Genomic DNA, 27771 nt, shown 5'->3' on the forward strand with positions numbered 1-27771 from the left:
CTGGGGTGGGGGTGGGGGGGTGGGAATCTCTTCCTTTATTTTCAAGGGGAATTAAACCTCTTTTTAAAATTTGTATCTGCTTTTATAGAGGCTAGGACACATTTTAGTATGTTTAACTAATGCAGTTCAGAATTAAAGTCATTTTTTTCTGAGTTTGTGATCAACCGGAGATTTATCTGAAGTTTGCCTTTGGCTTTGTATAACAAATTCTATACCTTCATGATGGAATCTGATTTGAAAATTCATTAGCATTTTTTAATTTTTATTTTTTATTGTGGTCAAGTATATATAAAATTTACCATCCTAACCATTTTTAAGTGCACATTTCTGTGGCAGTAAGTACATTCACGTTGTGGTGCAACTGTTACCACCATCCATCTCCAGAACTTTCTCATCATTCCAAGTTTCAACAGAAACAGTACCCTTTAAACACTAACTTCTTATCTCCTCAGCCCTCCAGCCCCTGGCAACCACCATCATTAGCATTTTAACCTACCTATTAAAAACTGCCTGTGAAATTTCAATATCCTGCTTATAGCGGTAAACTGAGTTCTGTTTGCCCAGGATTTGAAACACAAAGGTGTTTTCTTGGGAAACTGACTGGGAAAAAGGACTCTAAAACCTTTGAATGTGGTGCCCCCATTTACACAAGTGATGCTACACTAATTACAAATAATCTAAGTCTGTGTGGTTCCCAGAAACACCTCATTTGTGCCACTCCATTGCTTGCAAAGTAATAAAAAACGCTCTCCGAGTGAAATATTTTTTGCTTATAATTCAGGGATTTTACCAATGTCGCCTGGCATTTTCCATGACCTTTGCTCCAATGAATCTTTATTGTTTTTAATTGATCTTTTGGGTTGTTCTGTGAAACACAGCAAGCTAAATATTGAACACTTCCTTCACATGCGTAGCTCCTTGGCTGCCATGGGCGTTGGAGAGAGTGATGTAGAAGAAGAATCGGTCAGCAATCTGCTGCAATCAGAGAACCTTATTTAAAACCAACTCTGCTATTTGATTGCTACGATAGCTTGAGTAGGACACTTCAGCTTTTTGCACCTAAGCTCTTCATCTATAAAACAGGGAATTTATATTTCTTTCTGAATAAGTGCCGTGAACATCAAATAAAGTAAGACATGAAAAGAAGCGCCATGCATCCGGGGAAAGCATGACTTATTCCGGTGGAGGTATGTAGTAGGGGTTTGGAAAATAGTTGTCGAATGAACAGATGATTGTTCTCAAAGTTAAATTTCCTGGGGTTCTCTCCTCTCTACACATAGTCCTGGCTTGGCTTATTACCTCTCCACTCTCTGTTTCCCTCTGGTTCCTGCTCACACCCCTCTCCCCGGACCCAAATCATGCTTCAGGTAAAAACTCCAGAGTTCAGGGTTTCGGGAGTGATAGGAAGGGGCCAAAAGAATGTCTGTCATTCCTCCTATCAGTTCTTCCTTTCTAACCTAGATGCTTCCTCAGAGCTTCTGAGGAGTTAAAAATGGCATTTAGAAATACAGTCATCCACCGGAATATGTACCGTTAGGAAGAAAGGAATTTCTTTTTGCCCTGCAGCAGCAGGCTCAGGGGATTTCACCCTGGCCAAAAAAATAATGAGCTGCAATAATGTTGAATCAGACCTTGCGCCTCCAAATGAAATAATATTCCAGGGTTGGTTTCCCATGTGGACACTTGGGCAGGACCTCACTGGGGTCTCACTTGTTCAGGGGCATCCTGCACAAGATAAATGCAAATGTACGTAGTAGAAGGCCTAACCAAGTCCTCCACTGGCAAAGCAGATGGCAGTCCCAGGGCATTCTTGTAAATTGTCTGACAGATTTTAGTGAGAAAACCCCTCCCTAAAGATGATCTGGGGGAAGAAATGAGTGTTGAGAGATCAGAGGTGTAGAAAACAAGTGACAGAGTTATAGTATTTCCCTAGACTGAGAAACAGCCTGTAGAATCACTGTATTCTGGAGACCACAGTCATTCAGGCCCAGGGCACTGAGCACATTCTGTGTGCCGGGCTTCATGCTAGGCCCTGCGAGACAAGCTTTCACCAGAGGTAGACCCTGTTCTCCAGGATCTCAAGAGGGAAAATACACACACTTAATAGTCGTACAAAGTAGAGAATTACATTACTGGAACCATAAGGCATAGTTGTGGGGAGAAGGGATAAATCGTATTGGGCTAAGAGAGGCAGGGACATTTCATGAAGGAAATGCTTTTGCAAATGGATTGCAAAGGACGGGCAGCATTTGTGCACATGAACAGGGGAATGCAGGTCATTCCAGATAGAAGGAATGATTAAAAGGGAAGGGAGGCACTACAGGGTGCTTTGTAGCACCATTTGTAAGAGCCTGTGGCCAGAGTCTGGGTTCTGTGAGGAGGGTTTGAAGAGGGTTGGGTGAGAAGTTGTGGCACCAGATCCTGGGGGATCCAGAATGTCATCTGAAGGACATCAGGGAAATAGAATTTAGCTGGGCTGTGTGGGAAAATTGATTTGGTTCTTGTCATCAGTCAGCTGTTAGAGGTATCCTCATGGCACTCAAAACTCACCTAAGGCTTCTACTACCTTCTTGTCTGTGATGTGGAAAGCATTGCTTCTTTTGGCTTTGGAGAACAAGATTTTGGTCTGTTTTCCAAGCATCAGTGGATAGAAAGAAGTATTTACATGCAAAAAACAAATAAACAAACAAACAAACAAAACCTACTGGTTTTTAGGTCAGTCTAATGAATATATGCATTTTTCTCATCTTTCTCTTTTTCAGAGAAAGGCAGACCAATTAAAAATAATAACACTTTTAATTTTTCTAGTGTATATGAAGGTTACAGAGGTGAAAGGGTTATTTGCCAGGTCCGTTTATGTGTTGACTCCTTTTCTAATTGGAGAAATAAGAGCTCCCCTCTGTTTTCTGACTTTTTATCTGTGGTGTCTTATGTTCTGATTTGACAACGGTCTTTAAGCACCCAAAATGCTAGAAGAAGTGAAATCATAATCAACTCCAATTAGCTATACTGGCCGAGCATAGCATTGCTGTACTTACATTCACCAGCATGCCTTATGTCTCATTTTAGCTAGTCATTATGCTATTGCTTCTCCATCAAATTGCCATTGGGATGGCTTAGTAAATTAGAAAATTGATTTGAATTTCCCACTTTTTTCCCCAATTAGGAATTCATGACCCGGGCACCTGGGTGGCTCAGATGGTTAAGCATCTGCCTTCGGCTAAGGTCATGATCTCAGGGTCCTGGGAACGAGTCCCGCATCGGGCTCCCTGCTCCTTGGGAGCCTGCTTCTCCCTCTGCCTCTCTCTCTCTCTCTCTGTCTCTCATGAATAAATAAATAAAATCTTAAACAACAAAAAAAAGAATTCATGACCCATACTTCACTAGGCGTTCTTAATAATATGTCCTTTGAGAGAATTTACAGGAATTTCTCAAAGCTTGGTCTGTTGCTGGGTGCCTTATACAGATGAAACCCCTTTTTTTCTGAAAGAACTTCAGTCTGCATTTCTACACTGTGCCAAGAATCCTATCCTAATACTTGGGAGATATTTTAAACAAAAAAAATTTTTTTTTAAGATTTTATTTATTTATTTGACAGAAAGAAAGAGAGAGAGAGAGTACACAAGCAGGGGGAGCTACAGGCAGAGGGAGAGGGAGAAGCAGACTCCCAACTGAACAGGGAGCCCGATGTGGGGCTTGATCCCAGGAGCCTGGGATCATGACCTGAGCTGAAGACAGACGCTTAACTGACTGAGCCACCCACGTGCCCCTTAAACAAAAATTTTTAAAGTCACTTAAGTTAGAGGAGCACGGTAAATGATTCCTAAGTAATTTAGTTCAGTGCTTTATTAGCATTCTAAAGGCTCTGAGAAGTCCTGTAAAAAAAAAAAAAGATAACTCTGTTACCTAATTTTTCATCTAATATTAATCACCTAATATTTCTCTAAAATGAGGACGTAGTACCAAAATGTGATTTCTTGAAATCATTCTCCAGAAGCCCTAGCTGGAAAATATGGATCAACATGTGGCCTTTGAAGGGTCTAGGTGAATCTTAGAATAAAATAAAAATATCAAGAGCCTAGGATTTAGTAGGTATATTAGAACTATGTATTGAATTCATTCTCTACCTACCAGTTTTTATGTGAGGATTTTTTTGTAACTTGGCGATCCTTTAAACCTTGTCTGTGTCAACAGAGCTACTACATCTGATACTATTTTCCTGAATCCGAAGAAACACCAAAGGGGACTGAAATAATAGGACATTAATTTCTGCTGCAGAATGCCAATCTTTCTGACCCTGCGGGGTTATTGCAGAGTGAGATTAATTATGCGGATGTGCCACCCTAGGCTTTGGAGTTGAAGTACCCTGTTGTAATTCACTGCAGGATCATTCATGTAGCCAGCATACCGATATGATTATTATTCCACCAAGGTTTTATCTGCCCCTAGACGATTACAGAACCATTTGCCAGCATCTCTCATTGACTTCTTATTTAAAATTCCCAGGGCCACAGCAGGCATTCAAGTCCTTTTGTTGGAGACAGCTACAGATCAATGGCATGAAGCAACATGGGATTTTCTTTAGGACATGACAAATGGTGAGATTGTTTGCTAAGCAGGAGATAGACATTGAAACCTCAGTAGAAAATAGTATTTCTGGCCCCATGTCTCTGACACAAACATTTAAAATAATGGCAGCAAGAGAGGGAGCTTATAATAGAAAGATCATGAGATTTGGGGTCAAGGTATGTGAGTTTGAACACTGGTGTTGCCATTTATTATCTGTGGGCCTTTGGGGAAATCACTTTTTCTGTAAAATGGGATTGATATTAAATATCAAACTCCTGGCAGTCTTCAGAGGTTTATATATATATATATATATAAATATATAAGCTTTGTGGATGGCAGTGTTTCAAAAATCTCTGTGTGTGTGTGCTAATGAGGACATTTTCCATTCTTGAACTGGTAATGTTGGCATAATCGAACATGCATTTATGGCTCCATTGCTTGGGTAATGTCCTATTAAGTCCTATAATCACCAGCACTTCTACCTAGGGTAGAATGTGGTAACCGTGCGTTGATATGATTAGCAGACCCAAGAAGTGTATGCCCTTGAAATGATGTGCAGAACAAAGTTTCTATTTCTTTTTTTTTTAAAAGATTTTTTATTTTTATTTTTTATTTATTTGAGACAGAGAGAATGAGAGAGACAGAGAGCACATGAGAGGGGGGAGGGTCAGAGGGAGAAGCAGACTCCCTGCAGAGCAGGGAGCCCGATGCGGAACTCGATCCCGGGACTCCAGGATCATGACCTGAGCCGAAGGCAGTCGCTTAACCAACTGAGCCACCCAGGCGCCCCAAAGTTTCTATTTCTAATAGTTGTTCTTAGTCTGTGGTTTTAGGGACTTCATAACAGTAAGATAATATTCATCTCATTAGAATTTTTCAACAAGTTTTCCTTCCTTTTCTCTGCTTGGTGGTAAAAAGTGAGGCTCATTTTATTTTAATTTTGCCCTAAATGCCTTTCTTCCTATGCATGGCTGCATTTCAGAGTGTTACCTGTCTCCAGAGTCCATCTCATGCCATCTCCTTGAATGCCATCTCATTCACGGAGTCTCCCACCCCGCCCAATCCCTCTCACCCCCCACCCCAATTAAAACGCAAGGAATTCCTTCTTCAGAGCATGTTGCTTGGACTGATTTGTATACTTAATGATAGTATGAGCAAACACAGCTAAACTGCTTTGTACAGTTAAAAGAAATAATAATAGTAAATATTCTTTTAGGCATTTTGTATACATTAACTCATAATTCTGTCATAAAACACATGAAGTACGCACTGTCATTCTCTCCAGTTTTACAGTTGAGGAAACTAAGGCACAGACAGATTAAGTAACCTGTACCAATATTCTACAGGCATTAAGAGGCAGAACCAGGGATTGGAACATTTAACTAAAAAAACAGACTTACCTATAGGGTTGTAATTAGCACCGTGCATGTGAGAGATCCCTATTAGGTAGTGAGTCCCAGGATGTTCAAATCTGTTTTATCCTTTAGCATTTAATGTAGCCTAGTAGGTACTCAGTTATCATTTATTAGCTTTGCATTGGAAAAGCTAATGGTGTAGCCACAAAATCCTCGCTTGTACTCTGTTTATATCTATCTATATCTAGATAGATAGATAGATATAGGTATATGTTCTGCCCTCCTGTTCAGTTCTCTTGTCAAAGCATTTTAAAACCTCATATTAAGCACTACTTGAGCACCTCTCTGTGAGGGCACTGTTTTTTTTTTTTTTTTTTCTAAGTAGCATATTTGTTGAAAATAGGGTCACTTGAGTTTTTAGTGGTTTATGGATCAGTAGATAATAGCACTATAAAATTCCAGCTCATTCTCATTCTGATGAAAGGGGGATTGCACAGTCTTACTTTATTTGCAATAAAGTCACCAAATGTCAAATGCATATGGTAGGAACTGTGGCCAGAGGCCCCCACCCCTTCAGTCCATCCAGAGTGATCTGGTGGACTGAGGTCACATCCCAGACTATGGGACTGGTGGGTGCACATTGCCATCTGTCAGGATGATCCTGGTGTCCAAAAATCCGTGAAAGAAGCCATAGAATTTTCTCTACAGGGACACAGACTCACACAGTGTTAGTTCATGAGGGGAGTTTCTTTAACACTTTAGATCCAGAGAGATGATATTTTCTTTAAGACGCTCTAATTTTGGCTTATGTGGGTTCCCAGAAAGACTTGGCATATTATCTCTGCATTTCAGCAACAAGACTGGGGGTAGGGATGGAGAGGATGCCTGATGGCTTGTATGCTCCAATGGGCAGAATGGCTGAAGGCAGAGGCTGTCTTGAAGGCCCCAGGCTTTCTCACAATTAGCAGTATCAGCCTGGCACATGGTAGGTCCTTTGTGAAAGTTCTAAATTAACTTATGACTAGCTCTTCTTAATAAAACTAATTGTGGAAACTGAGTTACCTGGAGAATAAAGGTCATAGGCAAAGTCACACAGCTCATTAATGCAAGAGTCAAGACTCTTGGATCCATCCCTCTTATTTCTCTGTGTAATTGACAATGAGGAGCCCCTAGCTGCTACAGGGCCTGTTTGAGTCACTGAAGCTACTGAAGCTTCCAGGTCCCTGAACATGAGAGCAGGTAAAGCTCTGGTCTGATGGATGATGGCCAGCCAGTCATTTTATTTCTGATGGAAGCAGAGATGACACGGGGAGGTGCTCTTGTGAAAGGACAGCTGACTGTGTTGTGAGACCAAGGGTGGCTGAGACCCATTCAAGTCTAATTTCTGAAGGCAGATTCACTTTTTAGGCAGTGGATCTTGAGGAGAGCCACAGGACTCACAGTGACATCTGTTTAGACCCACCCCTGGAGGAGAGAGCATCCTCTGGGTGGCCTTGAGCCTTGCTGAAGAACCGAGTTTGCACGTGAATACGTGTGTAAAATAAAAGTATCAACATCTTCTATTTGCATCACACGTCCCTGTTATGAAGCTTTTCCCAAAATAGTATCTAATTTGATCCTTACAGCAGCCTATGACGTCAATATTTGTAATCCTATCTTATTGATAAGGATACCAGACTCCACAGTAAATTAGCCAAGGGGTACACAGTTAAAGAGCAACCAACAGCAAACTAGAACAGAGGTTGCCTGTGTCCTAGGGCGATGTTCTTTCTAATTCCCAGAAGTTGCCCTATGCATATGTGTGTTTATTTTGTAACAGCATTGGACTGTGCACATAAGCTTGGAGTCCTGGTCCAAAGGGGAGATGAAAAGAAAAAATCTAAATAAAACAGATCGGGACAGAAATTTCTCAGGGCTCTACAATAAGTACAGATATCCTCCTTAGAGTTTTTAGAAAGGTATAGTTTGCTTTTAGCCAACGATAAGATGAGAGATTACCAGGAAAGTCTGCAGAGTGGGGATGAAGCTGTGGGAAAGTTTGGATTCACTTCCTTTCCCTGGTAGCCAGTTTAGTCCCAAGTTGGGTGACTTTGAGAGGCATCTGGATCTTATGGATTGAGGATTGATCTGGGAATTAGGGTTTGGGCTCTCCCTTCCCTGATTAGATTTTTTTTACTATCTATAGAGGTATTTCCAATGGAATCCTAAGAGGTATAATGCATAAAAAGGGGGTTCATGGTCAAATAACTTAGGTTAATGCTGCATTGAAACAAGTCAACCAAAATATTTACTTGGCAGATGGCCAAAGCCTTTAAAATGCTAATGTGTATGTGAATCTCCAAGAAAGAGCTTTGTGACATGTCACTTTTGAAAATCATTTGGCCACATGGTCTTTTGGGAGAAGGCTCACTGTGGGATATGATAGTTTGATAGTTTTCATCATGTACTTTGGTGTGATTGTACTATACATGACCATATATCTGTAATTGTCTCTATATTTTTCCTGTCTTTTTATTTCGTGTTTGTAAGTCTGACTTTGCTCCCAAACTGTGAGATCCATGATGATAAGAACTGTATGTTTGTTTCTCTATACCGCACAGTTTCTATTAAAGTCTATGAAATAGGAGCTCAGTAAATCTTGATTTGAACAAAATTTGATTCTGTCTTTATGGAGAAATCAATGGAAACTTGGCCACAGTTTTGTTACCTGTGGCCTCTCTAATAGTGTGTAGATGGTGTCCTTCTCTTGAGAGCCTCACAGGCAGCATCCTGATCTTCAGACCATCCCTTTGAATTATAGGTTATTGGTGCCAGTGTTCTTATATGAAATTTAAGGGGAGAAAACCTCAGAAGAAGCTGTTCTATGCTGGGAAAAGTGATGAATTCCCTAACCTGGAGGTTACTGGATCTGAGCCTATAAGGTGGTATGACTGTTTTGTTTCTGTGATGCGTATAATTTCACCTAATTCCCTACTTGAACTTCAGATGGCATCATATTTCCCCAGGGAGCTGCTCCCACCTCTCTCACATGCTGTGAAATGTCTCTGGTGTAGCACTGTTCTCTAGGTTCTGGATGTTTCTGTGTTTTAGGACTATAAACTCCAGGAGCCTGGGGGCATTTTCCTTCCCTCTTCTGCCTGCAGACTGTGTCCAGAGCTTGATAAATATTTGTCGAGTGAATTAGAAGGAATCTTAAGTACATTCCTCATAAATATTCTTACCCTCCAGCCTTTAAAACTCCCTGAAATGATTCTCCGTCATATTCTGTGTTGGATTTTAAGCTACTTTCTTGATTTCGAAGGTTATAATGTTACCCTTACTTTTCTCTAACCTCTCCCTGTTGGGTTTTATTATTATTATTATTATTATTTTTAAAGATTTATTTATTTACTTGAAAGAGAGAGAGAGAGAAAGGGGGCAGAGAGAATCTTAAGCAGACTCTGAGCTGAGTGCAGAGCCCAACATGGGGCTCAATCTCACTACCCTGAAATCACGACCTGGAGCTGAAACCAAGAGTCAGATGCTTGGGTGGCACACCAACTGTGCCACCCCCGTGCCCCTCTCTCCCTGTTTAAACCATTCTTAAACTTCAGTCAAGCAAAAGTTTTTCCATAATATTTTTTTTTAAAGATTTTATTTATTTATTTGATGGAGAGAGACACAGCAAGAGCAGGAACACAAGCGGGGGGAGTGGGAAAGGGAGAAGCAGGCTTCCCGCTGAGCAGGGAGCCCGATGCGGGGCTCGATCCCAGGACCCTGGGATCATGACCTGAGCCGAAGGCAGACACTTTTAACGACTGAGCCACCCAGGCGCCCCTTTCCATAATATTTTAAAGAAGCATAACATATTAACAGTAAAATACATAAATTTTAAGTGTACAGATTGGTGAGTTGTTACAAACGCATCATCGTGTAAACATCACCTGACTAAAAAGTAGAATATTATCAGATCTAAAAGACTTATTCTTGCCCCTCTCTGTCAGTATTGCCCAAGGCAATCGTTTTGATTTGAATTAAGCAATAATTAATTGCTGTAATGTCATAACAAAAACCAATATCATAACACATTATAGTAGTATAGCCTTGTATAATTACAAAACCTCTGTCTATGTGTTGCATCATTTGGTCCTCTGCGACCACCTCATGAGATAATCATGGCAGAGGCTTTTACCTCCATTGAAAAAGATGTGGTATTGGAAGACTAGAAAAGGAAAACCTCCTGGACCATAATTTCTCCAAGTTCAAATTTAATTGTAGAGTGTGTCATAACAATCTTGGCTTTTCCTTAAGTTACAGAGGCTGGATTTACAACAGCTTTCAGTCAGAAGACTGTCCTCTCTGAAATATCTAGGGAACAGGGCACTAAATTTGGACCTGGTACATGCAAAGGGTAGGACATGGCAAGTTTTGCCCAATGGTCAATGGTCAACTTGAACCAAGTAACTTGGGCTCTTCTTTGTAAATAATATTAATGGTAGCTCACACTGGTCTATTGCTCCGTTTCTCAAGTTTTTCACATTTATTATCTGATTTAATAAGAGATAATAATATTTAATAAAAGCATTTGCTGAGAGCTTCTTATGTGCCCGGACGGTGCTAATTACCAAGTATACTCCTCCCAACAAACTGATAAGGTGGGCATTAGTTTCTATCATCCCTACCATGCAAAACTCCTACCTCAGTCTCTCTAAGTACAGAATACTTCATCATCAAGTTGCCCACCCACTAGGAAAAGGGTGCAATGGAATACTCACTCTTTTTGTCACCATTAAGAAGTATCCATAAACACCTAGCATGTCAGTCTTAAATTAGTCATCAAGACAGTGACCAGCTTATAACTCTTAAGTGGTTGTTGTGACTCTTTCCCTCCTGCTCTCTCAGACTGTCCAAGATCAAACAGTCAAACATGAACTCCAAGTGTAGTGCTCTTCTTAAGGTTTCTTTCACCTTCATCTCACTGAGAACCTAGTTCTAGTTCTCTCTTATGAAGGGTGAGACTCGATCATATTTCTTCCCTCACCCCACAGAGCATGTTGCTATTCAAAATATTAAAGAACAAAAGGAAGTCAATCTGCTCACATTCTATTCCAAGCTTCTAAAGATGGCAGGTGGTATATTATATATGTCCTCTCAGAGTTCCAAACACTTTGAAGCTATTTAGTAACAAAGGGAAAGGCAATATCTAAGAGGAGTGTGCTACTGTTTTCTGGAGCGAACTTTGACTTTGTATCAAGGTTATAGACACTGGCTTCATATGCTGAAAGTTGGGACATTTCATTGATCTTTCTGTGTGCCTCTACTGCTGGACTTTTCTGGAACATTCAGTACTTAACAACAGGACAGTGTTATTTTCAAAGTAAATGTTGAAAATAGAAACCATATTTAGGGTAAAACAGCTTTCATTTATTTAAACTGTCTAAAAGGTTCACAAATCATTTGAGGAGCTTTTAAAAAGGAAGACTCATGCCACTTAAAAAAATAAAATTTTAATTAACATATAATAAAATTGACATTTTTTTAAAAGTACAGCTCTATGAATAATAACTCATGTATAGACTCATTTAATCACTGACCCAGTCAGGATACAGAACTCTTCTATCCCCCAAACGATATTTTTACGCTATCCCTTTACAGTTAACACCTGCCCTCTCACTACCTCTAACCCTTGATCCATTCTCTGTCACTCTAGTTTCGTCTTTTTAGGAATGTCATTTAAGTGCAAGTAGACAGTTGGTAACCCAGTGAGACTGGCTTTTTTCACTTAACATAATGCCTTTGAGATTCATCCAAGTTGTTGTTATGGACAACTCATTGCTTTGTATGGCTCAAAAGTAGTCTGTTTTTCAGTCGGTTACCAGAGTTTGTTTATCCATTTGCCTGTTGAAGGACATTTGAGTTGTTTCTAGTTTTGACAATTAATAACAGAGCTGCAGTAAATATTCATGTACAGGTTTTTGTGTGAACATAAGTTCCCAGTTGTCTTGGGTAAAATATCCCAGAGTGGGAATGCTAGATCCTATGGCACGTGTATGTTTAACGCTATAAGAGGCTGCCAAGTTGTTTTCCAGAGAGGCTGGGCCATTTTGTAGTCCCAGCAGTAGGACGGTTTCAGCAGCTCTGTATTCTCTTCAGCACTAAGCATTGCCAGTATTTCTTACTGTAGTGATTCTGAAAGGTGTGTAGTGGTACCTAATTTTGTTCTTTTAGATTTTCATTTCCCTTATGGCTGATGATGTTAAACATCCTTTCCTGTGTTAATTTACCTTCTGAATATCCTTTTCAGTAAAATGTCTCTTTAAGACTTTTGACATTTTAGGGGCACCTGGGTGGCTCAGTCGGTAAAGCTTCTGACTTCAGCTCAGGTCATGATCCCAGGGTCCTGGGGTCTAGCCCAATGTCAGGCTCTCTGCTCAGGAGGGAGCCTGTTTCTCCCTCTCCCTCTGCTGCTCCGCCTGCTTGTGCTTTCTCTCTGTCAAATAAATAAATAAATAAATCTTAAAAAAAAGACTTTTGATATTTTAAAATTGGGTTGTTAGATGGATAAAGAAGAGGTGGAGTTTGCACACATACACACCCATACACAGAATGATGTTTTACCATTCACGACAACATGCTTGGACCTAGAGGTATTATGCTAAGTGATATAAGTCAGACAAAAAAAGGCAGATACAATATGACTTCATTTATATTTGGAATCTAAAAAAAACAAACAAAAAACAGCAATAGATTTATAAATACAGAGAACAAACTGGTGGCTATTAGAGGGTACGGGGGAGTGGGTGAAATAGGTGAAGGTGATTAAGAGGCACAAACTTCCAGTTATAAAATAAATAAGTCACAGGGCTGAAAAGTACAGTATAAGGAATATAGTCAATATTGTAATAACTTTGTATGATGACAGATGGTAACTACACTTAGCATGGCAAACATTTGTTAGTGTATATAATTGTCAAATCACCATGTTGTATACCTGAAACTAATATAATATTCTGTCAACTATACTTCAATTTAAAAAAAGTTGGGTTGTTTGTAGTGTGATTACTACAACTTTATTATTCTTTTTCAAAATATTTTTCAATATTTAAGGTATTTCTGTTTCCATATACGTTTTAAAATCAGCTTGTCTAGGGCGCCTGGGTGGCTCAGTCGTTAAGCGTCTGCCTTCGGCTCAGGTCATGATTCCAGGGTCCTGGGATCGAGCCCCACATCAGGCTCCCTGCTCAGCGGGAAACCTGCTTCTCCCTCTCCCACTCCCCCTGCTTATGTTCCTTCTCTCACTTTGTCTCTCTCTGTTAAATAAATAAATAAAATCTTTAAAAAAATAAAATAAAATCAGCTTGTCTATATCTATAAACAAATCTTGCTAAGATTTTTTTATTGGAATTTTATTAAGTCTGTCAATTAATTTGGAGTGAGAATTGACATCTTTTCTATGTGGAGTCTTTCAATCCATGAATAAATATGGTATGTCTCCTGCATTTTTTTCTATTACCACTATAATAAATTACCAGAAACTTAACGACTTAAGACAACGTTCATTTATTATATCACAGTTTCTGTGAGCCAGAATTTCAAATACAATGTTCTCTGCCTAGGGCCTTACAAATTAAAGTGTCAGCCAGGCTGTGTTCCTTTCTGGAGGCTCTGGGGAATAATACAGTTCCAAGGTTGGGCAGAAGTTTTTTTGCAGTTTTTATTTAAATTCCAGTTAGTTAACATACAGTGTAATATTAGTTTCAGGTGTATAATATAGTGATTCAACAATTCCATATATCACTGGGTGCTTATCCCAACAAGTGCACTCCTTAATCCCCATAACCTATTTAACCCATTTCCCCACTCACCTCCCTTCTGGTAACCACCAGTTTGTTCTCTATAGTTGAGTCTGTTTCTTGGTTTGCCTCTCTCTCTCTCTCTTTTTCTTCCCTTTGCTCGTTTATTTTGTTTCTTAAACTCCACATATGAGTGAAATCATATGGTATATTTGCTGTTCTCTGACTGAATTATTTCTCTCAACGTAATACTATCTACCTCCATCCATGTTGTTGCAAATGGCAAGATTTCATTCTTTTTTATGGCTGAATAATATTCATATATATATATATATATATATCCCCCACATGTTTATATATATATATCTCCCCCACATCTTCTTTATCCATTCATCATATTCATCATTCGATGAACACTTGAGCCATTTCCATAATTTGGCTATTGTAAATAATGCTGCTGTAAACATCGGGGTGCATGTATCCCTTTGAATACTATTTTTGTATTTTTGGGTAAATACCTTGTAGTGAGACTGCGGGATCATAGGATGGCTTGATTTTTAACTTTTTGAGGAACCTCAATATTATTTTCCGCAGGGGCTGCACCGGTTTGCATTCCCACGGACAGTGTTAAGAGTTTCCTCTTTCACCACATCCTCAAGTTATTGGCAGCATTTTATTTCCTATGTTGGAGGCCGTAGGTACCTTTTCTCTTACTGGCTATCAGGTTGTTAGCTGAAGGTCTCTCTCAGCTCCTGAAGGTCACCTGCATTCCTTGACAGGTTGCTACATTTATCTTTAACATCAAAGGCCAGTTGGGTTCTTTTCTTGTTCTTTTCGTTATTCCTTCATTTTGCTTGCTTGTTTTATTTTTCTCTTCTTATTCTAGGTTCTTAAGGTAGAGGATTAGATTACTGACTTGAAATTTTTCTTCTTTTCTAATATAAGCCTTATAATTCTACAAATTATCCTCTAAGCACTACTTTAACTGCATCCCACACATTTTGGTATATTGTATTTTCATTTTTGTTCAGTTTAAAATATTTTCTTTTTTTTTTTTTAAGATTTTATTTATTTATTTGAGAGAGAGAATGAGAGACAGAGAGCATGAGAGGGAGGAAGGTCAGAGGGAGAAGCAGACTCCCTGCCGAGCAGGGACCCCGATGCGGGACTCGATCCCGGGACTCCAGGATCATGACCTGAGCCGAAGGCAGTCGGCCAACCAACTGAGCCACCCAGGTGCCCTAAAATATTTTCTAATAGTTGTCTGTTTTAACCCATGCATTATTTAGACACACAATTGGCCCTTGAACAGCCTGTTTGAGTTGTGCAGATCCACTTATACACAGATTTTTTTTTCAATTAATGTACTACAGTATTGTAAATGTATTTTCTCTCCCTTATGGCTTTCTTAGTAACATTTTCTTTTCTCTAGTTTACTTTATTGTAAGAATATAGTATATAATACATGTACAAAATATGCATTAATTGACTGTTTATGTTATTGGTAAGATTTCCAGTTAACAGTAAGCTATTAGTAGTTAAGTTTTGGGGAAGCTAAAAGTTATGCATGGATTTTTAACTGTGTGACTGGTTGACACCCCTAATCCTACATTGTTCAAGGGTCAACTGTATATTTCTTAATTTCTAAGTGTTTGAATATTATCCTGTTATTTTTATTTTATTGATTTCTAGTTTAATTCTATGGTTAGAGAATATAATGTTCAATTATTTTAAATTTGTTAAGGTTTGATTTATGGTACATGATATAATGATCTCAGTGAATGTCCTATATGTATGTACGTGAAAAGAATATGCTATTATTTACTTTCGGAGTCTTCATATAATTGTTTTATGCATTCTGCCCAGGTTTATAGCTGCATTCATTGAGAAAAACTGAGTGGATTATGCTTACTTCATTTTACTCAGAATTAGAGTCTTCCATGTCACTTTGCCGATATTTTTGATCACTGATAAATATTCTTTTCTGAAGTATTCTTCACAAGGGTCCATTTATGGTTCAAAAATTATAAACTAGATAAAAGATTGCTGGTGAAAATAACTTTGATTTCTTAATAAAATGCCATCTCTTCTTTTCGGTAAAATGAGATAATTAATAACTTGTCCTATGCCCTTTAAAGGCTTATTTGTTAGATCTTAGGTGAGCATACATGCAAGATCTGCTCAAACTTTATTAGTAAGTTAGAGAAGTTAAGTTGGATACAGTTATTAATTTTATCAATAAGTTAGGACCTGGATGGGTCAGGACTCAAGGAGGTGATTTGGCTGCAGCGCTGATACATGGGTGACTATCTAGGGTTTGTGGCTTGGTGTTAAGGGCCAGGTTTTCAGTGGACAGATCATGGCAAAGGACATCTGTCGACCAGGAATGAAGCGGGTGATAACAACTTTGTGGTTACAGGAGGCTTATCCAGCTTGGAGCAAGGCCTTACAAAATTCAGGGGACAAAATTCAGGCTTCTGGAAAAGAGTGCTAAAAAGCACCAGGTTGAAGGTCGAAGCCCCAGCTAGGATGGTGGGCTTCAGAGAGTGGTTGGGATCTGGGTATGGGCTATATGTGGAATCAGGATACTGAGGGAGAAATCCAGCCCTGTGGCCTGGCGAAATGTGCAGAAGGAAGGCAAATGTGATTCACAGATAATACCAGCCTTGGGGCAGCCAACCTAGTTTCAGCCTGTCACCTGTTGGCCTGGTGAGAGAATCATTGGTCAGAGCTGACGCAGAGGTAAGGAGATCCTTAAGCTTAATAAACCTAGAGAATGCAGACAGTGGAATGATTCATATGCAGGAGTTGCTGTTAAAGTGGTGACCACACGTTAACAGTCATCATTAATATTGTTGTGGATTACGTAGAAATGAGTGTATATTTGAAACTCTTTGCCAGGTAGTATAGACATCCAAGTTGATATACCAGGAAACAATGGAATTAAATATGAAAGAAGTACTCAGACCTTAGAGGGGACGTAGGAAAATGATTATACCGTAGGTAAAATGGATAGTGCGGAAAAGGCTGACTGGGAATTTATTTTTGTAAGTTGCAATCATCTGAAGCAAGGGCAGAGTCTGTTAAACACCATGGCAATAATCTAAAGCTAGGTTGTAATTCAGACCATGAGAAACCATGCGTTATTAGGCAGGTTCCTTTGCTTTCTTGACAGCTTCTCCATCTCTGAAAATATCCAGCACCTTCTCTCCCCAAGAAACAAGAACCAAAAATGTATGACTAGTCGCAATAATAAAATTCCAAGGGAGAATGCAAGACGATGTTAAATGAACGAGCCAACCTCCTCCCACTAACCTTGGTACCTTTAGTCTGTCAAAACCAGCCTGCACATATATGTTAAGAAAAAAAAAAAAAGAAGAAGAAGATAGCAGGAGGGGAAGAATGAAGGGGGGGAGTCGGAGGGGGAGACGAACCATGAGAGATGATGGACTCTGAAAAACAAACTGAGGGTTCTAGAGGGGAGGGGGGTGGGAGGATGGGTTAGCCTGGTGATGGGTATTAAAGAGGGCACATTCTGCATGGAGCACTGGGTGTTATGCACAAACAATGAATCATGGAACACTACATCTAAAACTAATGATGTATGGTGATTAACATAACAATAAAAAAAGGGGGAGAAAAAAAAAAAAAACAGCCTGCACAATCACATTTCCTTTTCAGTCTTCTTTATTCTAATTCATCACAGGATAGGACTGACCCTGGATTTGTGTTTGCACACAGGTTATCTTTAGATTGGCTTTACCTTGATGACCTGACGCCGCCTCTGGCATAATCCAGTTACTCAGGGGAATATCAATTAAGGCCCTCAATCACACTAATTAGAATGTCTTCTAAGTGTTGCCCTAGGAAGTCAGCAGCTTATAAACAGGCAAATTGGGAAAATCTAGAGGTGTGAGTTTTGTTTTGTTTTGTTTTTTTCATAGCCAAAAGCAATTTGGGAGGTAGAGTGCTTTAGGATAGCTAAGTATTGGAGCTGAAGTTACTGTGCCCTGAATCTGCAATGAAATATCTAGTTGTTCTCCACTGACAATGATTAATGCAGAATTATTAATTACTTTTATTAATGAGTTGGATGAGGACGTAGGTGGCATGCTGATCAAGTTTATAGATGACACAAAGCTAGGAGTTAAACAAGTATTTCGATGGCAAGCTCAGGAGACAAAATGATTTCAAGACAGAATTTAGTGGCAATCCATCCAATACAAGCCCAGAAGAAACGATCTCCAGAAGGCACAATCACATCAGTCTTCTAATCAGAAACCGTCAGTGGGTCCCTATTTTCTGTTTAAATTAAATCCCAAGTCCTTTGCTATTCAGGGCCTTGCCATATTCTGATCCTACTACTCCTGCCTTCCAACAAAGTCTTCTATAGTTCTTTTACTAATACCCTGTGCTTGAGCCAAACTGAATTATTTATAGACTATTTCCTTTTTATGTTCCATGCTTTGCCTGTCTCTGAACATTATTACCTACGGAGTTTCTTTTCCCCACTTTCCTTCTGCTTCAATTCAGTTCTTGCTCAGTCAAAAGCTCCCTCTTGTACTTAGTCTTCTTTGATTGCCTAGGCTGGAATAATCTCTTTCTTTTGTTAATCTTCAGTAACACTTACCTGTTCCTCTCTGTGTTTATCACTGTTTACTTTGTATAGTCATTATTTTTGTACCCATTTTAAGTCTCTGCTAGGCCTTCTTAGTGCTATAGCTTCTGTCTGAGAAATCTTTGCATATCTTAGAGTGCCTCTGCATTGTGTCTTCTTCATAGTTGATGATGATGAAATGGTCTATCTCCTCTCCTGGGGAGAATTGCCTTTAGAGGAGCCTCCACCTCTTGCTCACCAGAGGCCCCTGCAATTGTATCAAAGAGACTTGTAAACAGAAAGTGCTTCACACACGTTTCATTGACTGAATGAATGACTGATAGAAGAGTTCCTGAGGTTAACGGTGTAGATATTGGAAGAGAATGGTGGTGGTAAGAAAGAAACCTTTAATCTCTGAGGTAAAAATTTTTGTTTAGGATATAATAAACTCACTTGTAACTTTTGAACAGTCATGCTAAAGAAGGAAGCACAAGTATGAACTAGAGATTTGTGGTGATGTGTGGTCAAGAGAGGTGAATGCTGGGGCGCCTGGGTGGCTCAGTTGGTTAAGCGACTGCCTTCGGCTCAGGTCATGATCCTGGAGTCCCTGGATCGAGTCCCGCATTGGGCTCCCTGCTCGGCGGGGAGTCTGCTTCTCCCTCTGACCCTCCCCCCTCTCATGTGCTCTCTCTCATTCTCTCTCTCTCAAATAAATAAATAAAATCTTAAAAAAAAAAAAAAAGAGAGAGGTGAATGCTGTTGAATACTTGCATTGTCCTTTAAAGTGACGATAGACCCTGGATTGCTTAGGCAGTACCAGTTTATATCTTTTGGTTCAGGGGCATCCTCTTCCAGGTGTCTCATTTTAAGTGCTGTTATCTGGCCACCCTATTTATCAAATACCTCTTTGCACTTTTCAAGATGGTGGGTCCTTTTGGTGGTGAAACTTGTGCCATAGGCTTATGTTGGCTGGAGGTGGGTATAAATCTCATCTCTGGCACTTACTAGAAAACGTGATCAGGACAAGTTACCAAGACCTCTGTAAACACTCTTATGTGGCTGCTGTGCTCGAAACAGCGACGATCTTGAATATGGAATTTTTCAGTAATATCCATGTGTCAGTACTTATAACCCTATCAAGATTTTGTCGGGGGGAAGATATGTCTAGGGCAGTAGGGTTTAAATATTCCAGAGTTGTTAAATCTCTAGGGCTTCCGTATTAGAGATCACACAACCAAATGTAAGGGCAGAGTTCTTGCCACTTGGCAGTTTCAGCTAGTTATCAATAGAAAGGCTAAAGGTAACAAAAATTGGACTCCAGCCTCATCATTTGTCTCTTCCAGGGAGAAGAGGAGAGCAGGCACAGCAGAGCATGAGGTTTAGCTATTTCCCTTTACTCTAAAATCAGAGTGTGTTGGACTATAGACCAAGTCTGCATCCAGGATTTCTAGACCTTCTATTCATCACTAAGAAGGAGAAGTGTCTGGATCATAAAATATTTCCAATTGGGAACAGACCACAGGAATACAAAGAAGGGGAAGAAGATCAAATTTATCTGCCAGAAATGTGACTCCTGGTGAAAAAGATCAAGAGGAATATTTTTCTTAAGGAGGCAGTTGTAGTTGAATGATTAAGAGAGTTCTGGAGCCAGACTGCTGGAGCTTAATCATTATTCTCCCACTTTCTAGGCAAAAGATGTTGGTTATGTTATTTAAACTTGTCTCAGTTTCCATATCTGTAATATGGGTGTTAAAAAAAAAAAAAAAGTCTTATTGGCTGGTTCCTGCAATTAAATTTGTTAATATTGTAAACATGTTAGAACAGTTCCTTCTCCATCGTTAGCTTGCGTATGCAGTAATTATTACTTAAGCTCTTGAGAGTGGTAAGTACTCTCCCTTAACTTTGTATTTATGTTGACAGGATGGGACTTTTGTGGTGTGTGATGAGTCTCTACTTCTATGGGATCCTACAAAGTGATGCCTCAGGTAAGCGAATAGCTTTTGACAATCTATTAAAATACGAATTACCTATAATATGTCAATTCTTTCTGAAAAATGAGTTAAGACTACATAATGTTTATATCCATTGTCTTCTGTGGTACCACAGAATCATAGATGTGACAGAATCATAGAATTTTGGTGATGATACCTCTAGTCTTCAGGGGACACTGTGTACTTGGTTGGGGCAGTGCCCTGGTATGTATAAATACAGGAATTTTCCATCACCTTCACATCCAAACCAACTAGAATCCTGCTTCTCTCCCTTTACCTCAGGTCTACAGTGATGGTAGCATGACTGTTTTCCAAACTTCAGCCAGTGGTGGAGGAGACATTGAGGCTAATAGTCCATTAAGACCTTTTAAGAACAAATGAATAATGATGGGTTTCTGTTATACTGCTGCTATCTAGGAGAGAAAGGACCTACCATTAGGCTCATTTTTTTTTCCCCCTTTGGTTGTTGCTTCTTAAGAGAAACCAGCCAAGGGTGCCTGGTTGAGCGTCTGCCTTCGGCTCAGGTCATGATCCCAGGGTCCTGGGATCGAGTCCCGCATCGGGCTCCCTGCTTCTTGGGAGCCTGCTTCTCCCTCTGCCTCTCTCTCTCTCTCTCTGTCTCTCATGAATAAATAAATAAAAATCTTTAAAAAAAAAAAAAAAAGAGAAACCAGCCAAAGCTTGAGTTTGAATAACCAAATTCAGTCATCATGGGTCTGGATCATATGAAATCAGAGTCACAAGGGATTTGAAAATCCATCTTTTCAGAGCTCCTCTCATCTCCAAAATTACTGCTCACAACCAGTCTGTGGTAACTCTGCCTAGTGATCATCTAATTGCAGTCCATATGTCTTTGGACTGACCAAGTTCTTAGAAAGTTTTTAGTGTATATAATTGAAATTTATTTTTGTCATTTCCACATTTCTCCAGTTCAACTGCTTGATTTTTAGTAGAAAATACTCAGTCCAGTAGTTCTCTAATTTTAATTCAGGGAACCTAGATATCTTTGAAAAAGCTTCTCATGTATAATTCCCCTGAAGACCACAGACGATACTTTAAATATCATTCCTTTAATTCCTCTTCTGTGTGAGAGGTCTTCAGAAATGTTAAAATAGTGATCGTATAGCCATGACAGTGTTTTCCGATATATGTCTTCAACTGCTCTTCACATGGCATGGATCGGAGCCCTCTCATCCCAATTATCTTTTCTGGGTATGTTTTAGTTTTTCTATACCACTTAAAGCATTTTATTGGAAACCAAAAATAACACTAAAGGAGGGGTATAACTAGGACAGAATACAGCTCAAAGCTGAGAGAAGTGGAGATAACTTCCAACCTTGTTGGCCCTTTTCACAAGGAAAGCATATTTCCTAATCTGGGCTGGTATTCAGCTGAGATGCACTAGGGCACAGATCTCCTGGCTATTTAGACCAGCATCTGTCCTGCTTGACTGAGTGTCCCATTTGACTGGTCAGTGGCGGTGATGTCCTGATTTTTAAATATGTTAAATATAACCCCTGATTATTATTAGTTCTTATTTGATTTAGTTCAGTGCTTGAATATTATCTGCTTACAGAGGCCTTATTTAACCACCTTAGCTAAAATAAGCCTCCCGATCACACATCTCTGTATCCACCTGTAGTTTCCTTCCTGACACTCATCATTTCTCGACATTATATTAACTTTCTCTTGTCTCTTCCTCCCCTGCTTTTCCTTCTTTCTGTTCTTTTTTCTTCCCGTCCTCCTCCTCTCCCTTCTTTCTTTCTCTCTATTTCCCCTCCTTCCCTTTCTCCTTCCCTCCCTATTTCACTGCTTGTAAACTGTCCAAGGACAAGGACTTATCCTCTTTGTTTGCTACCCAAATACTTAGAATAATTATTGGCACATAGACACATGGTAGGTGCATGCTCACTCTCTCGCTCTCTCTCTTTCTATATATATTATAAAGGGATGGATATATATACATACATATATATACATATTATATATATTATATATATATAATATATATAATAAATGGATGGAAAAAAGTCCCTTCACTTCCCTTTTGGCCAAAACTGGCCAATTTTATAATGGGACTTGTTTGGATTCATACCAGTAATTCATCAATGTAGTTTTATGTCCTGCCTTGCCTTGAAGGAAAAGGGAGAGGTGACCATGTTATTCTTGTTGAGAGATGAGTGACATCCCAGAAGTTTCTGGGTGCTAGTGTCTCCCCAGCAATCCTGGCACTGTTGCCTTTCTGAATGACCTTTACTGTAATCCATCCAAGAGGTACCCTGCCCCCACCCCAAATGCTATTGGAAAGTGAGCTTTCTACCGAGGAGCTGTGACTCATAATTCTGCCAGGGAAGCTGACTTCTTGAATAAGATAAGTCCTCATACCAGCCCCATTCAGTCACCATGGGAGCAGGAAACATGTTGTAATCCCCTCAGCCCATCTGGCACATGCTCACTTGCCTTCCTTATGAAAAGGTGTATTGTGTCTGTGTCAGTGAGGCACTTCCTAGTTGGAGGAAGAGGAACAAAGAGGAAGTGTTGCTGACAAAAATAAAAGGGACGACTAACTCTGGGCTACGAGGGGACAGAAGGGACCATTGCACATTTTGAGGGAATCAATGAACCTCTCGTGCACCGAGGTGTCACTTCTTACAATGATGTAGTTGCTGGCAGACTTGTTGGCCTTCCATGAGGTTCTTCTGGTGCTTCAGGTACCTATCTTAAGGGAATCACAGAGTGATGTGAAGAACAAAGGAGAAATAACCAGAAAACCCTAAAGCAATGTGCATGCATATGATACTAGTAGGAGTTTTGTCTGGTTGTTCTGGGCCTTTCCATGTGGACCCTTCTCCTAAGAGAAGCCCCACATTTTAAAAAGAAGCCATATGAACATAAGAGCTTTAGTTCCATGCAGTTTTTTTTTTTTAATTTAATTTAATCTTTTTTTTTTTTAGAGAGAGAGAGAAGTAGCATGTGCATGAATGGGGGTGGGGGGTGGGGGGCAGAGAAAAGAGGGAGAGGGAGAGAGAGAATCAAGCAGACTCCCCACAGAGTGCAGAGCCCAATGCAGGGCCCAATCTCACGACCCTGAGATCATGACATGAGCCAAAATCGAGAGTCAGCCACTCAACCAACTGAGCCGCCCAGGCGCCCTCCATGCAGTGTGTGTGTGTGTGTGTGTGTGTGTTTTATTGGATATTTATCTATTTATTTATTTTTGTTATTATGTTATGTTAATCACCATACATTACATCATTAGTTTTTGATGTAGTGTTCCATGATTCATCATTTGTGCATAACACCCAGTGCTCCATGCAGAACGTGCCCTCTTTAATACCCATCACCAGGCTAACCCATCCTCCCGCTCCCCTCCCCTCTAGAACCCTCAGTTTGTTTTTCAGAGTCCATCGCCTCTCATAGTTGCAGGGTGTTTTAAGTGCAGTGAACTGGACTTCAAGGCACAGAATTCTGACTCCAGAACAGTCTTTCTTGTAGCAGTACTGTGATTTCCTTTTTTGTTCAGGAAAGTGGGAGCAACATTTTCATCTCAGGTGGCCATAAAAGCAAATACTTAAAAGCAAGCATTTACTTTTAAGGAATTAAAGCTTGGATAATTACAATGGTGATAATATAATTATAATGTGGTAGTTGTAATGGTAATAATAAAGCTTCCTTCCCTGAGAAAGCACTTTGAATTTTCGATGTCATTTGACTCTCACACTCAGACGATAGAGTAGTCAGGCTGTTGTAACCCCATTTTTGGGAAAAGAAAATTAGGATCAGAGTGGTTAAGTGAATTAACCACAAGTCACACAGCTAACACATAACAAAACTGTGACTTCAACTAGTTCCTCTGTTCTCAAGATGCATGCTATTTTAGCTAAATATACTCCCGTTGGACTCCACTAGGATATACACAATTAAAAAAAAAAAAAAAGATTAAGATCCAAGGGGTCACAGGTTAAAGAACCATTCAGTAATAGACTTCTGTGCTTTTCAGATAAGAAGTATCTTCCCTCCCAATTCCCCTCCTTAGGTGGTTTCTTCAGGAGGAATATCACTGTAATGTAAGCTCAAAATTCAATATCCCCATTTTTGCTTGTTGGAAATTGAACATTTCCAATACTAAACTCAAGAAGTTCTGCTTTGTAAGAATTCCAAAAGCAAACTTAACTTGTCACACGTTTCTCCTGTGGTGTGTTCCATTGGCAGCATGTTAGAAAGTTGAAGTGTTAAAACTGCCTTTAGCATAGAAAGAAATATTTGCAACTTGTGATTCCAAGTCAGGGAGAGGGTGAGAATGGCACCATATATAATATGTTTATTAAAAAAATTACCATATCAAAATTATTTGTTACACAGACCACGTTAAAAAGAGCAATGGATTTTCTCTCCCAAGCGCACACACACAGATCTTTGAATATAACTTTTTATTTCAAAGTCAGCAAACAGTTGACAATGCGCCAGGTGCAGGGTTAGATTTCACACACATTATCATTAATGTCACAGAAGATGCTGGGCGCTGGGGATGAGGGGAGTGGGTAGAGAGTCTTACACACATTTATAGTTCAGGAAAAGAAGGGCCAGGGAAGCGACCTAAGTTAACAGTGCTCATGATGGCATGTCTGATAGAGCTAGGTTTTGAAGGCTGTCTCAACTCCAAAAACAGAGCTCTTTAATTTAAACCACATTGCTTTCTTTTAGGACTTTGTTCTGCTGATAGTGGTAAGATCCCATGATTTCATTTCTATTGATTTTGAGGAATTTGCAGAGGGTGGAAATAATCTTTTGGCTTATCAAAAGTGAGTATCACTATGCAAAATAGATAAATAAGTAAAAACACTGGCTTACCAAGAATCAAGAGTCATTGCTTAAAGTTCTGACTGTTTCACTTTATGAGTGTTTAATGACATTAAAGAAGTCATTTAATCACTCGTTGGTCACTGTGACCTTATCTATAAACCCAACCAACCAACCAGCAATAGCAAAGCTCTGGCCAATTCTGCTTTCTTGCATTTTTATTCAAGAGCATTATGGTCATTATTATATATTGTGGACATACATGGCATACACTCTTCCTGTTATTTAATTAAGCGATTTCTAATGACAAGTGTTTGTCTTACAATGATTTTACCTTAGTCTAAAGATCGTGTGTTTGACAGTTTTTTTTTTTTTTAAAGATTTATTTATTTGAGAGAGCGGGAATGAGAGAGAGAGAGAGTACATGAGAGGGGGGAGGGTCAGAGGGAGAAGCAGGCTCCTCGCTGAGCAGGGAGCCCGATGCGGGACTCGATCCCAGGACTCCGGGATCATGACCTGAGCCGAAGGCAGTCGCTTACCCAACTGAGCCACCCAGGCGCCCTGACAGTTTTATATTACAGAATCCAGGGTAAATAAGGGAAGGCTCTTATGAAAGTGTCTTCCAGTCAAGTCTGACAGAAAGAAGAGAAGATAGATACCAAACAGAATGCCATGATAGAGCAGAGAATGTTACTAGCCTTGTAGGGAGGTGTTGGAGAACACATCTCAATCAAAGAACAATTGCTCTTTTCCAGGAGAAAATCCATCTCTTATTTGGGAATGGAACAGTGCAGTGTGACTAAGGGATAGTGTGAGGGCATTTAGAAGCCAAGCTGGGAAGGTAGGTTGGGGACAGTTTGTGGAAGACAGGGATCTCTCCAGGTGAAGAGGATATTTGTGTTTAATATATTTTAGATATAGTTGGCTAGTTCTTTTTCTTTTTTTCTTTTGTCTTAACTTTTGTGAGGGCTTATAATATTTCTGATGCTATGTTTTGGTTCTTTGGTTAGGATTCAATTTGTTGCCAGCCCCAGTGGCCTCATATTATTTGAATATGCTTTTTGAAAAACTCCATACTTAGATATACTTGTGACATTCAGTCCTGTCTCTGTTGCCCATGGCTGGTCATCCTGAACACACTTCATTTCTATGCAATTTAGTTCAAACATTTTGAGAATGTCTGAAGAATACAGTTTCATTTTATTCTTAGACCTAAAGGTCATTGGAATTATAACATTTCACCCTAGTGGCCTTTATTTGGATTTAATTTTATTTTTTTTGGGGGGGGTGATAAACGTCACGGCTTCATTTGGCCACATTAAAGGCCATACTTGGTCCCAACCCCCGCCCCCCACCCGTCCCCAAGCCAAATTTTACATTTTTACCACTTTATGAGACCAGCAGTCACCCTAATGTCCTTTAAATGCTGCCTCTTGGGAACAGATACCGTAACTCTCTTTCTTTTTTTTCCTTTTTCCTTTCCTTTTTTTTTTTTTTTTTTTTTGTATTTTAAAACACACTGATGCTTATTTTTTAAGTTACTTATGCTTTCCAAAAGTGGATATTCTGTAGCCTGATTAAAAAGACGTTTGAGTACCACGATTTATTGGTCTGATGCTGACTTTGCAAATATAAACTCTCCTGAACAGCTTCTTGTATCACAATGATAATTCTATGCTTAGAAAAATGACCTGATTCTTCCTTTACATGGCTGTGTTAGTTAAGAGAAACCAGGATTTGTGCATGGAATACATTTCGTATATAGGGTTATAGGTGACAATGTCTGGTTTTTGAGAATTCATTCAGGTTTAAATCACCTTTGTTTCTGCGTTCCCCCCACCCCCACACCAGAACATTTGTTTCTGCCTTATTGAGATGAGCTTTATAAAACCAGATCACTGTCTTGATGATCAGTGATTTAATCCTGGGCCAATTCTCACCCATTTTTATTCCACTTAAAATATCTTTTCTCCTCAGCTGATTAACTTCTTTAGAAAATAATATAATAGGGCGCCTGGGTGGCTCAGTTGGTTAAGCTACTGCCTTCGGCTCAGGTCATGATCCTGGAGTCCTGGGATCGAGTCCCACATCAGGCTCCCTGCTCAGCAGGGAGTCTGCTTCTCCCTCTGACCCTCCTCCCTCTCACGCTCTCTGTCTCTCATTCTCTCTCACACAAATAAATAAAATCTTAAAAAAAAAAATTAAAAAAAAAAGAAAATAATATAATATATCCATCCTCAAGATAAAAAACACAATGATTGCTTTATTTTTAAATCCACTAAGGGCTAGTGTCTCTCATTTATTTTTGAGGGACAAAGAGAAAATGAATCCATTTTACAAATAATCTGGGAATCTCAGTCAATAACTTCCAAGTACCTGTTATTGAAACCTATAAAAGCTGATATAGAGAATTGCCTTCTTTTGTCTTTCTCTCTTTTAGAGGCAGTAGGAACGATGATAATACGAGATGGCTGAGAAGATGAGAAAAAACAGATCAAATAATCATACCCTCAATAACCTAGACTTGGCTGAGCTGTGTTGTTTCATGAATTTTATTTTTCTTTCTGCCATCAAAATAAAAACTTTTGGGATAGCTGTACATTATTGAGAAACAAATATCATTTTCCTACAATGTTCGTAGAGTCTGGACTAATAATAGTTTGAGGCTCTTTGTTCAGCAGTCCTTT

The 27771-nt window shown here is 39.5% G+C and overlaps 1 protein-coding gene across 2 annotated transcripts in view; it reads left to right on the forward strand.

Moving 5' to 3' along the window:
- Positions 1–27771, forward strand: part of IL1RAP (interleukin 1 receptor accessory protein) — a 125355-nt gene that overhangs the window by 26043 nt on the left and 71541 nt on the right. For both annotated transcript variants that reach the window (XM_034999823.1, XM_034999824.1), the window contains one exon: positions 20214–20278. In XM_034999823.1, coding sequence (XP_034855714.1) covers positions 20214–20278 — 65 coding nt within the window. The remainder of the gene's footprint in view (positions 1–20213; positions 20279–27771) is intronic.

This window comes from Mirounga leonina, unplaced genomic scaffold (genome assembly GCF_011800145.1).
Source record: "Mirounga leonina isolate KUSES-001 unplaced genomic scaffold, KU_Mleo_1.0 Mir_115, whole genome shotgun sequence".
In the NCBI taxonomy this organism is placed as follows: domain Eukaryota; kingdom Metazoa; phylum Chordata; class Mammalia; order Carnivora; family Phocidae; genus Mirounga; species Mirounga leonina.